The sequence below is a fragment of the Nicotiana tabacum genome, chromosome 10, assembly GCF_000715075.1.
Source record: "Nicotiana tabacum cultivar K326 chromosome 10, ASM71507v2, whole genome shotgun sequence".
Lineage (NCBI taxonomy): Eukaryota > Viridiplantae > Streptophyta > Magnoliopsida > Solanales > Solanaceae > Nicotiana > Nicotiana tabacum.
Window position 1 is genome coordinate 124750798 of NC_134089.1, and position 14066 is coordinate 124764863.

General features: G+C 39.5%; 1 protein-coding gene across 1 annotated transcript; it reads right to left on the reverse strand.

The window, feature by feature from the left end:
- Positions 1-9290: 9290 nt before the first annotated feature.
- Positions 9291-12301, reverse strand: LOC107764226 (glycerol-3-phosphate acyltransferase 1-like). The gene is made up of 3 exons (XM_075223262.1): positions 11497-12301; positions 10434-10913; positions 9291-9930 (listed from the first exon to the last, which is right to left on the reverse strand). Exons 1-3 carry the CDS (start codon positions 12242-12244, stop codon positions 9518-9520), a joined length of 1641 nt encoding a protein of 546 aa, XP_075079363.1. The 5' UTR covers positions 12245-12301; the 3' UTR covers positions 9291-9517.
- Positions 12302-14066: the final 1765 nt, after the last annotated feature.

Below are 14066 nucleotides of genomic sequence, written 5' to 3' on the forward strand. Positions count from 1 at the left end.
GAGGCATTCACATCATCGCCTCTCCCACTTCTTGTTGTAACCGCCATCACATGATTGTTTTTTTCACCCCTCGGGTTCACTACCGTATCACTTAGTAGAGCACCCTTCGGCGAGTATTCAATGACTGAGAGATTTGGCCTAATTGCACCTCCAAGTTTCGGAAAGAGGTGTTGTGATAAGCTAATTGTACATTCGAATCCACATTCCTCTTCATCATCTGCTCGAACATCATTTCAATTCTACCCATATCCCAGAGGAACTAGGACCTTGAGAAGGGAAAGGGGGTGGATTGTTCGGTTGTTGGTACATTGGGGGCCTTTGAAAGCCTTGTCCCCGGTTGCCTTGGTTTCCATTATTGTTCCACCCACCTTGATTATTGTTGTTTCCCCAGTTGTTGTTATTTCTATTCCAGTTGCCTTGGTTGTTGTTCTTATTACCCCAATTGTTGTTTTGGTTGTTGTTCCAATTGCCACCACTTTGTTATTGATTGCCCCAATTTCCTTGGGGTCGCCATTGTTGGTTTGAAGAGTTGCCTCTATTGCCTTGATAGTTGTTGACATATTGTACCTCTTCGCTTTGGTCATCATAACCATCATTTTGACACCCATCATATTCATCAACAAATTGCTCAGAATTTCCTTGATTTTGTTTCCTCCTTTGCCTTCTCTTGTTGACAAGCATACTAACACCCTCCATGGAATTCACTTGGCGAGGATTCTGAACTTGTTAAGACTGTGCCTTAGCCAATTGATTCATCATAGTGGTAAGTTCAGCTATCGTTTGCCCGTGATCATGTAATTCCTTGTGCAAATGGATAACTGTAGGGTCACCTTGAGGCACATTTGCTCTACTCTGCCATGCTGTAGAAGTGTCCACCATTTCATCAAGTACATCACATGCCTCCTTATAAGAAAGTTTCATAAAATTGCCCCCGGCCAGTTGGTTAACAATGCATTGATTTGTAGTATTTATGCCCCGGTAGAAGGTTTGTTGGATCATGGCATCGGTTATATCATTATTTGGGCATTCCTTCACCATCATTCTATACCGCTCCCAAATCTCATGGAAAGGTTCTGTTGGCTCTTGCTTGAAGGCTAATATTTCATCTCGAAGTGCCTCCATATGACTAGGAGAGAAGAATTTGGCAATAAACTTATCTGCCAACTCATCTCAAGTTGTGATGGAATGGTTGGGGAGTCTCTCGAGCCAATCCGATGCCTTTCCTCGAAAGTGAGAACAAGAAAAGTCTCAATCTCAATGCATTCTCGGACACATTCATCTGTTTGCTCCCCCAGCATGTATCTACGAACCCTTTGTGACGTTTGTAGGCATTTCGATTTGTAGCGCCCGTGAAGTACCCACGCTGCTCAAGTAAGGTCAACATCACATTGGTTATCTAAAAGTTGCCCGCCCGGATTCAAGGTGGGACAATAGCACTTGCATAGCCCTAGTTTGGTAATACTCTGGGAGCCACTCTTGGAGGAACCAGGGGAGGGTCTGGAATATTGTCATTTGGGTTAGCATTGGCATTCCGGCCTCTCTGTTGACCTTGAGGTGCAAGAGGCACCTCATCTTGCTCAATATCATCTACCTCCTCCCCCGCTATCACATTTCCAAGAGGATCATTAGCATTGTTTAAAGCCATGTTGGTACCTGAGTAATGACACAAACAAGTAAGTAACAAAGAAGGAAAGAAGAACAATACCCAAAACTGACTAAATAGATAGCCAAAACCGTTAGCTCCCCGACAACAAAAAGTGATCGCTGCCAACTCCACACTACTAAAAGGTAGGAAGAGAGGGTCGCAATAGCTTTTACCCGATATGGGGGTCGGGATCGATTTCCACAAGGAGCTAGGAATGGAGTCGAGTATCTATCTAGACTAGAGTTGTGTATTTGTTCCTAATGTCACTTCCATACATTTTTGGGTTTTTGATTATAAACTACTATTATCAAACTATTAATTGAAACTAGATTATGCTATGGGATAATTGATAAGTTGTATCTAATGGGAAGAAGGGCACTAGGGTCATGACATTACCTAGGTGGCTAATTGATGGGTAGATATTACTAAGGTTTGATTGACATAATTGGGGCTTATGCTATAACCGTTGCACAATTTTACCCACTCTCACACCTCTCAGTAGAAAGAGTGATTTTTCCCAATTGACTCTCTCGAGACCAAATGGGTAGGCAAATTAGCTCAAGCAACTAGGGTTCAAGTTGGGTAATTACTCTCTCGAGGCTTAACCCTTTAATTGGGACTATCAATTCTCTTGAGTCTATCCCAATTTTTTGTTGGGTCAATTTTGGAGACTTAGGCTCTCTTTCTCAAGAAGAGCCAAGGCAACTTAGCACAAACTAGTGTTTGCAACCACCAATTCATAGATTAAACCATAAAATTGACCCAAATAACAAACACCCATAGTCAATCTAACAATAGATGGCAACACCCATCAATTAACCACACTAAGGTTGAGCCACAACCCTAGATAATGGGTTTACCTACTCATGCTTGAAGGAGAAAATAGAGAAATAGATGAAGAACAAGGCATTAATTAAATGCTAAATTAAAATACAAGAATCTATCGTTAATTTGAAGCTAAGATGCCTAAAATGGCTACAGATGAAGTTCCCACGAGCGCAGCTAAGTTCTAGATATATCTGATGACCTAAAAATGGTAAAATGTTCTATTTATACTAGGCTGAAAAAACTGGACAAAAATACCCCTGCGGGGCCAGCGCGGGCCGCATAAAATGGATCGCGGCCACGCTAGGCTCTTGGACTTTAATTCTGGGCTCTTTGACTTGGGCTCCGCGGGCCACGTAGAATGGACCACGACCACGGAGGCAGCTGTCGCGTTCCACACAACCATGATCGCGGACCGCATTGGCATTTTCCATCTATCTGAATATCTCTTTCGTGGACCGCACAAAAAGGTAGTGCAGTCGCGGAACCTTTACTGTGGACCGCGCAATGTGTACTGTGGCCGCATTGCCTGAAGCCTGATTTTTGTCATCTCTCTGAATCTATCTTCCACGGACCGTACAAAAAGGTAGTGCGATCGCGGAACCTTCACCGCGGACCGCGCAATGTGGACTGCGGTCGCATTGCCTGAAGCCTGGTTTTGCCATCTCTGAACACCTAGTGCGGCCGCATTCGACTTTGTGCGGTCCGCACTAGGCCTGTTTGCCCTCAGTTTACTTTGTCTTTGATACTTGAGCAGGTTTCACTCCTTTTGAGCCGATCTTTGACATTTCATCACTTTGTCGATCAAACCTGCAATCAAGCACAACTTATGAGCCTTTTGGGACTATTTTGTAATGATTTATAATCAAAGCATAGGCAAGAAGGAGCATAAAACTCGTTAAAATCCCTACTTATCAAGGACCCAGAGGTCGGGTCACCCAGGAGAGGCCCGAAGCACTTCTTGCTCGACCTCATATAGTATTTTCGCATTGAAGTCAGCGAGTACTTGTGATTTTATCGTAGTTCTCGGTTGATATGTTATATCGTGTTCGCTCAATTCTATGGTTCATTTGGCCAATCTACCCGACAACTCAGGTTTGTGCAGGATGCTTTTGAGGGGAAAAGTCGTCACCACCTTTATGGGGTGACACTGAAAATATGGTCTAAGCTTTCACGAAGCTACGACCAACACCAAAGCCAATTTTTCAAGGTGGGGGTACCTCGTTTCGGCGTAAACTAAAGTTTTACCTATATAGTAAATCGGAGATTGCGTACCTTTGCTCTCACGGACCAAAACTGCACTTACCGCGACTTCAAAGACGGCTAGGTAGACAAGGAGGCATTTGCCTGGTTCTTCCTTGGTGAGTAACGGTGGTGAGGACAAGTAGGCTTTTAGTTTTCTCAGGGCACCGACACACTTCGAATTCCACTGGAACCCGTTGTCTTTCTTTAGCACACTAAAAAATTTATGACACCTGTCCGACAACCGTGAGATGAACCTTGACAGGGAGGCTATCCGACCTGTCAGTTTTTGTACCTTTTTTTTGCTGGTTAATATTTCTGGTATTCCTTCGATGGACTTAATCTGATCTGGGTTGACCTCGATGCCTCTTTGTGATACCAAAAAGTCCAGGAATTTGCTTGAGGTTACGTCGAAGGCGCATTTTTCAGGGTTTAGTTTCATGTCGTACTGCCTTAATATGTCGAAGGCTTCCTTCAGATGATCAATATGATCTTCTTTCCTTTTAGACTTAACCAGCATGTCATCGATGTAGACTTCCATTGTTTTGCCGAGTTGGGTTTTGAACATCTTGGTAACCAGTCTCTGGTATGTCGCCCCTGCGTTCTTTAGTCCAAACAGCATGACCTTATAGCAGTACGTTCCTTGGTGAGTGATGAAAGTGATTTTCTCCTGGTTTTCTTCCTCCATGAGGATTTGGTTGTAACCCGAGTAGGCATCTAAGAAGCTTAGCAACTCGTGTCCTGCTGTTGCGTCGATGAGTTGGTCGATGTGTGGCAATGGAAATGAGTCTTTTCGGCAGGCCTTGTTTAGGTCTGTGAAATCTACACACATCCACCATTTTCTATTTTTCCTCTTTATTATGACCACATTGGCGACCCACTGGGGATATTTTGACTCTCGGATAGAGCCATTTGTGAGAAACTTGCCAACTTTTTCGTTGACAGCTTCGTTGATTGCAGCATTGAACTTCCTTCTTATTTGCTGCACTGGCGGGTAGATAGGGTCAACATTCAGTTTGTGTGTGGTGATGTCTCTCGGGATACCTGACATATCTGCATGGGAGAAGGCAAACAAATCGGCATTGTCCGTTAAGAATTTACGAAACTTACCTGGTTCCAAGAGGTTGTGCCCGATATAAGCCTTTTTAGTGCTATCATTGTCGTCTAGTAGGATGGGGTCGAGATTCCTCTATTGTCGAATCGGAGGCTTCCACAATTTCGGGATCCTTGATAATGTCTGTCCGTACGTCGAGTTTGGTTCCCGACATTGCTGATTGCTATGCTTCCGCACTTGCTCCTTTGAGTTGTTGGGTGTGTGTGCAATCCTGGGTGATGCGATAACATTCTTGTGCGGTGCGTTGTTCGCCCCGAATGCTGAATACCCCCCATGGAGTAGGAAACTTGATTACTTGATAGAGACTGGACGGGACTGCTCGCATGACATGTATCCACGGGCGCCCTATCATAGCATTATAAGCTATATCCTGGTCCATAACGTGAAAACGTTGTTTCTAGGGTAACTCCTCCAGCTAGGACGGGTAGTACTATTTCTCCAGAAGTTCGCCCGATTGCATTATTAAAACTTGTTAGTGTTATGCAACGCGGTATTATTTTATCTTCGAGTCTCATCTGTGCGAGGACTCGAGGATGGATAATACACGCGTCGCTCCCTTCATCTACCATTATTCTTTTTACATCAGTATCTGCAATACATAAAGTGATAAAAAGAGCATCGTACTGAGGGAAAGACAAACCGTCGGCATCCGACTTATCGAAGACGATACTATCTTTGAGGTCATCATACCGTTCATGAGTGATCGACTGCTTGAGTTTATGTGTGGTAGTGAACATTACATGATTGATTTTTATGTCGTCTCCCCCACCGATGATCATCTATATAATGCAAGCGTGAAAAGGCGGTTTTGGAGGTCCTTGGGGTTGTTAACGTTCGCGGGCAAAGTTAACCCGTCCTCGATCGCTCAGCAATTTTTTCAAGTGTCCCTGATTTAGCATTCTCACTACCTCCTGCCGCAATCCTATGTAATCTTCAGCTTTGTGACCCCTTTCCTGGTGGAATTCGCAGAGAGCATTTGATTTCCGAGTGCTTGGGTCGGACTTCATCCTTTGCGGCCATTGTACCTTGGTACCAAGTTTCTCCAGTGCGTACACTATTTCTGAAGGAGAGACACCAGAATTGTGAGCAAATAGGAGTGGAGGCATACCTTTTTCATGTCGATATGGCGCTGCATGTCGAGGAGCATCCGTGTGCCGCGGAGGAGATGGGAAATATGTCCGGACGTAGGGCTGATACCTTTCTCAACCGAAACGGGGCCCCGACTGATCTCTTCGAACGTCGTTGCGACGATCTTTCCTTACTTCAGTTTGAGCTAACGTATTCGTTGGATCAGACCGTTGAGGTCGTCCTCGTCAGCTCTTACCTCAGTACAGTAAGCGTTATGGATTTCTTTCCAAGTGGTTGGAGGGTATTCCATGAGCCTACTTAAAACTTTTCTGGTCGTTCTCAACCCGTTCCTGTTTAGTCTGTTCTAGAAGGCTGCTACTGCCATTCCCTCTGACACATTTGGTAAGCTCATTCTCACCCTGTTGAACCGAGCTAGGAAGTCCCTGAGTCCCTCGCCATGCATTTTCCTAACGGCAAAGATGTCGTTTACTCTGGCTTCTACCTTTTTGGCTCCTGCATGGGCGATGACAAACTTGTCTGCCATTTCCTCGAACGTTGCTATCGATCGTGCCGGTAGTTGGGAGTACCAGGTCAGGGCTCCCCTTGTTAGGGTTTTGCCGAACTTTTTTAGCAGCAGCGATGGTACCTGTTCTTTCGAAAGATCATTACCTTTTACGGTTGTGACGTAGTGGATGATATGGTCTTCTGGATCGGTGGTACCGTTGTATATCTTCAGGTATGGTGGCATTTTGAAGGTCTTTGGAATGGCGTAGGGGGCCGCCTCCTCATTGTATGGTTGCTCAATGAATCGACCAACGTCCCGTTTTGGCAACAACTTTGGGGCGCCCGGTATTTTGTCAACCCTCTCTTGGTGCTCCTTTATCTGGTCACGGAGTGCCTTATTCTCATTTTTCATCTCCTCCATTTTCTTTAAAACGACTGCAAGCGTATTATTACCAGTGTCATCAGCAACATGAGTGTTACCTGTACGGGACGGGAGGGGGGGGGCTTTTGCTCATCGGCGATTGTCGTGATATCTGCATGTGCAACATTCCTGTTATCCCTTTGGGAGCGTTTATCAAATATGTTGTTCAGAGTACTTGTTATCCATTCTTCTAGCAGTCTTCTCACTACCGGTGGTGCCTCTCCTGTTGTAGATGTGGAGGCTTCCTTCTCGCACGGAGCAGTTACGCTTTCATGCGGGGGAGGTGAAGCGTCTCCCCTGGGTGTGGTGTTTGGGGTCCCGTTTTCGTTATCTTCCCTGCTGTCTTCGTTGATGGCGTTCAGGAGGTTGGTTGTGACGCCTACTATTGTTTTTTGTCTTGCATCTCCTTGATCGCCCTCAGTTGTTACCTTTCACCACGACGACCTTCAGACGGTGCATCATGATATCCTCGTTCCTCGTTCTACTCGATAATGGTCGTGGTGGCCTTCATAAACTCTTCCTCAACAATCGAAATAAACTATAACTACGTACATCAAAAATCGAATCAAGCTTCAGTAGTCTTTATTAATAGTTTAGGGACGACGTCGACAGTGACGTGCCCTTTCAACTCACGTCATCATGCGTCTCTCAAATGCAATGGGCTACTAGAAATGGATTCTTTTATATTTGTGGGAATTTTTGAATAGAACTCAAAATAATTGCCTTTCTACCTAGATGATCCAATTTTTCGTTCTTTGGTTAGCAGTTAGCACTTAGCAACATTTGTAGATAAGAGTGCTGGTGCCCGCTGCCTAGTTTCTGTTTTTCTGGAAAATTATGTACGTAATACTTTCTAGCTTCTTTTTGAAAAATCAGCACTTTTCCGTTCCCGCTTTCCCGCCACTGAAAATATTTACTTTATACTGAATTAGTCTATTAGATAAAATTAAGATAAGAATATGTTTACTTAACTAGTTAAATAAGTAACAATTTACATAAAGATTAACAGCAATTTGAATTGATTAAAATGTGTGTTTTTGGTCCCTTGCATAGTGTGTGGTCCCTTAGAGATAACAACAATTTATATATATAGATTATTTTTCGAACTACATTAGCATCAGATTGGAGTAACAAAAAGATGAATTTAATATAACATGTTTAACCAATCCATTTAAGGTTAAATATGTTTAACCATGTATCACAAAAACCATAATTAGTATTTTTAATATTTGGAAGCTTAAATTACACAAAATTGAATATTTATGACTCCATTAAATAGGAGAACCGGATTGTGGGGGGGGGGGGGGGTAAGGGTGTGTTTGGTATGAAGGAAACATTTTCCGGAAAACGTTTTTCAATTTTTCCATGTTTTGTTGGCTTAAATGTTTTGGAAAAAATTTTCTTTATTAACTCATTTTCCTTATTAAGAGAAGGGAAAACATTTTCCAAAATTCTTTCTCAATCTTCTCCACCCTATTCCCCACCCCACGCCCAACCCCTCCTTACCCCCTCTCTCCAAAAAGGCTTTTCTTTTTCAAATTTTCGGTTTTTTTTGTCATCACTCACCCTTCTAACCCCCCTCCCCTTGCCGCCCCGCAAAAAAAAGTTAACTTTTTTTTTTTTTTGTAATTTTAAATTTCTGCACCCCCATCTCCCACCCCCACCCCCAACCCCCGCAAAAAAAAATATTTTTTTTGTAATTTTAAATTTTTATTTTTTTCGTTTTTCTGCACCCCAACTCCCCCCCCATCCCCCCCACCCCCCAACAAAAAAAAAGTTTTTTTTTTACTTTTTTTTGTAATCCAAATTTCTGTTTTTTTCATTTTTCTGCACCCCCCCTCCCCCGGCCCCTCGAAAAAAAATATTTCTTTATATATTTTCAGTTTTAGTTTTTTCATCTTTCGGTTTACAGGTTTGAAATTTTACAAGTTCCAAAGTTATGAGTTCGGAAGTTTACGCGTTTAAAAATTATAAAGTTTATGGGTTCGAAAGTTTGCGATTTTTGTGTAAAAAGGTAAAGCAGCACGTTAGTTTATTTTGGTTGTGTCAATTTTCAGAGACTTGGGGAAGGGGTGGGGGGAGGGGGAGGGGTGAGGAGAGTTGCATAAAAAATATTTTCTACTCTCTAATCAAATAATAGAAAATATTTTCCACTCACCAACCAAACAAGGGAAAATAAGCGATAAAACCACTCATTTTCCATGAAAACATTTTGTAGGAAAATACTTTCCATTAAAAACATTTTCCTTCATACCAAACATACCCTAAGAAGTGAATCTGTAGCTCTATACTTAGTACGTAGAGATTGTATCTACATTCTTTACACAATATCTTGGTCATCTCTCCGTAGAAAAATGTCTAAAATGGTTGAAGAATGTTATGTTCAAAAGAGGAATACACGTTGCTCAATATTGAGAAACGATTTGATATTTAGAAAAATTCTTATTGAAAGGTATGATTTTTCACCCGTATTTGAATTGGTTTCACATTAATCAATACCGTGAAAGATACATCTACATATCTGGAGAAATCCAAAAGAGAGATCTAACAACAGTAAATAAATAAAAGAGAAGGGGAAGTGTAAAAAAGTTACATACCACTGTTGCGTAATAAACATATAGTACTCATATTTATATCTGCTCTACTAAGAATGAAAATAACAAAGGAGGGTAAAATAAAAAAGCTATGTCCTATAATATTAATTAGGATTTACTACTATTCTTGAATCCTGATTATCAACTACCCCTTCATTCCCAGCTAGCATTAAATACTTGTCCTTTCTTGTAAGATTCGTGCACTCAAATCCCAATGCAGCAGCTAGTTGTCTCTGTATGTAATTAGCCACCTCATGGCTAGATTTTCCACCAGCACAGGTCAACTCTTTGGGCACTTTCCCAAGAATCTCAACAGTGTAAGAAGGTCTTGGATTCATTAAGAAAAAAATAGGGTCCAAACACTTAAGTCCACTAGCAGTAGTCCCATAAAACATGCTCACATTTGTGTTCATAGCCACAGGTACAATCTCATCAGCTAATTCTGCAAATAAGGAGCTGAACCTTAAAAGATATGGCTCTCTGCATGTGGTTCCTTCTGGACAAACAACTAAGTCACCTTTAAGATAATAGAAATAACAGAGAGTAAGAAAAATTACTTTAAGACCAGACAACGACTTTCCTTAAAGAGATAACTGTCCATGTACAAGAAAATAGAGACAAGTCTTTTCAAGATACAACAAACTACTATGTATGCTCCAAATTGACTTAGTCACTTCTAATAGAAGCCTGAATATATAGTTGGAAGAAGGTTATTCAGAATATTCGTCCTATTTCTTGGACAAACATGTCCTTTCAAGTTTTAAAACAGACAAGAAATATCAAGTTTGTTTTAACCAAGAAAGGCCTTCTAATTCATTTTTGTTTTTCGATGTGGGAAAATCACAATTTGTTGGGTGCGTGGGTTAAGTCCTATGTTGATAGCTCAAAAGATGTAGGATCTCTTAATAATGTAAGCTTCTTGGGAGAAGCGTGCTAACTTAGCCAAAGCTACCATATTAAGAATATCTTTAGGTTTTAACTCTAACACTTTTCATATATATAAAAAACTAGTAACAATACCTTCACTGAGCAATCTCTGCATGGCCTCGGCATCTTTTGTTCTTGATCTTGTCAATCTCACAGTTTTTATAGGAGCAAGGATCTCAGACATTTTGCTTAAGCTATAGGTCACTGCTGTCAAAGGCTTTCCCAAAGATGTACTAAGGAAAACAGGGTCCAAAAGTGTTCTATGAGTGCAAACATAGAGTACTCCTTTGCCATTTTCTGATCTTGGTGGATCAGTACCCTTTAACCTTAGCTGCACACCACTTAAAGTGCCCAAGAAAATGGCTATCTTGTAAGGCAAACATATGCCAATGAAGAGTCTGAATATTGCTAATACTATTCCAATTGGAAGCCATATAAACATGGCTAATGTTGCAAGAGGTGTAGGTAGGAAAGCTAGCCTTCCATCATGAAATACTAGTGGTTTTGGATATTTTTCCCTTGTCAATACTGAACTACTTTTTTCATCCTCCTTGTTTACCACGTAAGCTTCCTGTTCAATAGAAAGATGTATTTTAGACACAATAAAAATGAAAAAAATGTTTGTATAAAGCGGAGTACAATGAGTAATAAAATGTTCGTTGACTTATATCACCATTTTTCTCTTAATGAATAGACTAAAAGTAGACAGTCATCTGCCTTGAAACTTTAATATCATTATAATATTAGTACTTAAATTTACGTGAAGAATAGTGGGGCCAAAGCCGTTGAAGATCTTTTCATATGATTTCTTAAACAGCAGTTAGGAATTTTTATTAGTGATGTCAATATTTGAAAAAGTAAATAAATGAACAAATTACTACAACAATAGCGGTGTCATTTTTTATACTTTATTCAATATTTTAATTTTATTTATTATTTATACATATAAATTACAATTCAACGAGGTGGCGTCATGTGACACCGCTTCAAGCAAGGTACCAATGCTCTTGTGCACAAAGTATTACGCGTTCATACAAGATTTAAGTTATTGGGAGAAATGTGTTAAGAGTCATATGATGAAGAAAATAGAAATGAAACAAGTGATAAGGATTAAGCTATTTGTGTGTTTTATGACTTGTTCAGTATTTATATGTCTTACACAGGGAAATAAAGAGGTGATCATGAAAACTTGAATTTCCAATGCCAATATCTGGTTTATTTTCTCCAAGAAATTCCTTAATTGCTCTAGGTTTTACAAGTATCCCAGAACTTGATATCAATCCAGTAAAATAGCTCCCAACACTATGCAACTCAGTCCCTTTAACATTATCAACACTTAAATACTCCTTAAGAAAACCTTCCACCATAACTCTAGGCACACTTGTGAAAACCACTCTACACCCTGCTGATTTCAACACCTCATAAACATGAACATTTAAATTTTCAAGATAAAACTTAGGCAAGACAGCTCTTCCAACACTGTCCATGTCCTTTAATCTTAGCCCACAAAATGTAATAAAGATCATAACTCTTAGTTTAAGTTCATAATCAAGAACCAATAAAAGGGGACTTGATAGAAGTAAGAAAAAGGCTCTGAAAATGCTACCACCTTCAAAAGCAACTAACATGAAATATGGGAAGAAAGATTCAGATCTAAGAAGTGTGCCCTGAATGTCACATGCAACTGTTTCTGATTTTCTTCCATGTAAATTACACTTGCTTATACTAGGGTACAAAGGAATTTGATGAGATGATTTAAAAGATGAGTTTCTGAGAAAGAAACCAGAGTTTTTAACTTTCATTGCAGCTCTGTAACATGAGTTTGCTAGAAGTTTGTACACTAGCCATTCTGCTAGCCTTAGTAGTACCATTGGAAAAACCATATTTTTCACTGGTAATGTCATTAAAGATGAATAATATTGGAGAAAAAAGAGAGGAAATTAAGTTTTAAGGGATGAAGAAAATAGGAACAGGTGTAGAGGGAATTTATAGGGCAAAATTAAGGGGTGAAATGGAGCGTTGACTCTTTGCATTTGGTTAGCCACGCCGCTAGCATTAATTGCCGCCCAAAACCTTTGTTTCTTTCTTCTTTCGTTTTTTTTTTTTTTTTTTACTTTTTTTTTTATATTCCTGACATTTTTTTCTTAAGAAAACTCAAAATAATTGTCTTTCTACATAGGTGATCTAAGTTTTTCTTTCTTTGGTTAGCAACATTTGGTAGGTTAGAGTGTTGGTGACCGCCTACCTAGTTTCTGTTTTTCTTTGAAAATTTTGTTTAACACCTTTTTAGCTTCTTTTTGAAAAATCATCACTTCTTAGTTCTCACTTTTTCGTCACTGTAAAATATTTACTTACATTCGATACTTATAATAACATCATGATACTGATAAAATTAAAATATATGAATACTAAACTATAGTATGTATTTGTTACACAAATAACCGGTCAGATTCATTATTTACTTTTTCTAGCTGATGCACATAGATTATATATTAATTATATACAATTATACATATATTATACATGAATTATACATACATTATACGTCCGTCGACTATTTTTAATTTAAGATATTGAGTGGCATGACTATTTGGATTAATTGTTCTTAATTTCCTTCATCTCCACTCGTCCTGATTTTTGCCTCTCTTTTTCCCCTCTTTGCATGCTTAGTAAATATGCATGTATAGGTTGTGTGTTGAAGTGTGTGCACTATGTTTTGAGATACCCTCTTTTGGGGCCTACTGTTACCAATACTCCATGTTGCAGATAAGCATAAATGGAAGACAATAAATGTGTTTGGAGTTGAATCCATCAAAAGAAGCAAATAAGAAAATTTCCTGCTCGAGTAAGGTGATCATCAATTGTTGAACAATACTAATCTTTGAACATTTTGAGCTCTTTAATTACTAAAAGAAGACACGTCTAGTAATACTCGGTAACACGCTTGCAGTTAACTACAACTATGAACTACCCCATCGTTGACTTTATTACTACACGTAGTTTTTAAAGGGAAAACAAAAATGTGTAAAAACCAGTTTTGTCATTTTTCTTTTCGGTTGGATTGCATTCAATATTGGAAGTCTTTTAATTGTGAATATTCAATGATCTGCCAGTGTATCATGATAAGTAACATTTATCTATAGTTATCACATGCATGTGACAGTTCAGTAAAGAATAATTCAAGAATATATATTGATCCATTGTAACTATATATTTCCATCTAAATAATTAACATTCTGCTGTATCATGACGCATGCTTGAAGAGTCTAGGTTTTAGTGGCAAAATTCCAAGTTGCTGGTTAAAATTTTATTTAATTTGGCCACCTTTAAAGAGAACAATGTGTCTGTTGAGATCTTAACTGCATTTAATTAAAATATTTTAGCCTGAGATTTGCAAGTTTCCGAGACGATTGTATTGTCCAACTTGGTTTTGTCAGACTGAATTTGGACTTCATATTAATTTGAATCTTGAATTAGATTATGTGAACACTTCACATTTGGAGGGGATGGGGGCAAAGAAAAACAGATAACTTGGATATTATTCTTGATTGATATAGTAGTTAGGATCATGCAATTCCTGTTAAAGGGTTGGTGAAATTTCAATCATTTGGTTTGAATGTTTGATTTCTTTGCATAAGATTTGTATGTACTGTTACAAAGTTTGAATAGTCTATCCACACCTAACTTGTTCTCTACTTATTTCAAATTTCACCATTTTTTTTCCAG

Bases quoted from the DNA above. Each gene is read 5' to 3' on its own strand.
- LOC107764226 (XM_075223262.1), bottom strand. From the start codon at position 12,244: ATGACATTACCAGTGAAAAATATGGTTTTTCCAATGGTACTACTAAGG. The intron at 10,914-11,496 runs AGACATATAAAT...TTTCTATTGAAC, and splicing joins CCTCTTTATTTCCCTGTGTA to AGGAAGCTTACGTGGTAAAC. The intron at 9,931-10,433 runs GTATTGTTACTA...ATTATCTTAAAG, and splicing joins GCAGAGATTGCTCAGTGAAG to GTGACTTAGTTGTTTGTCCA.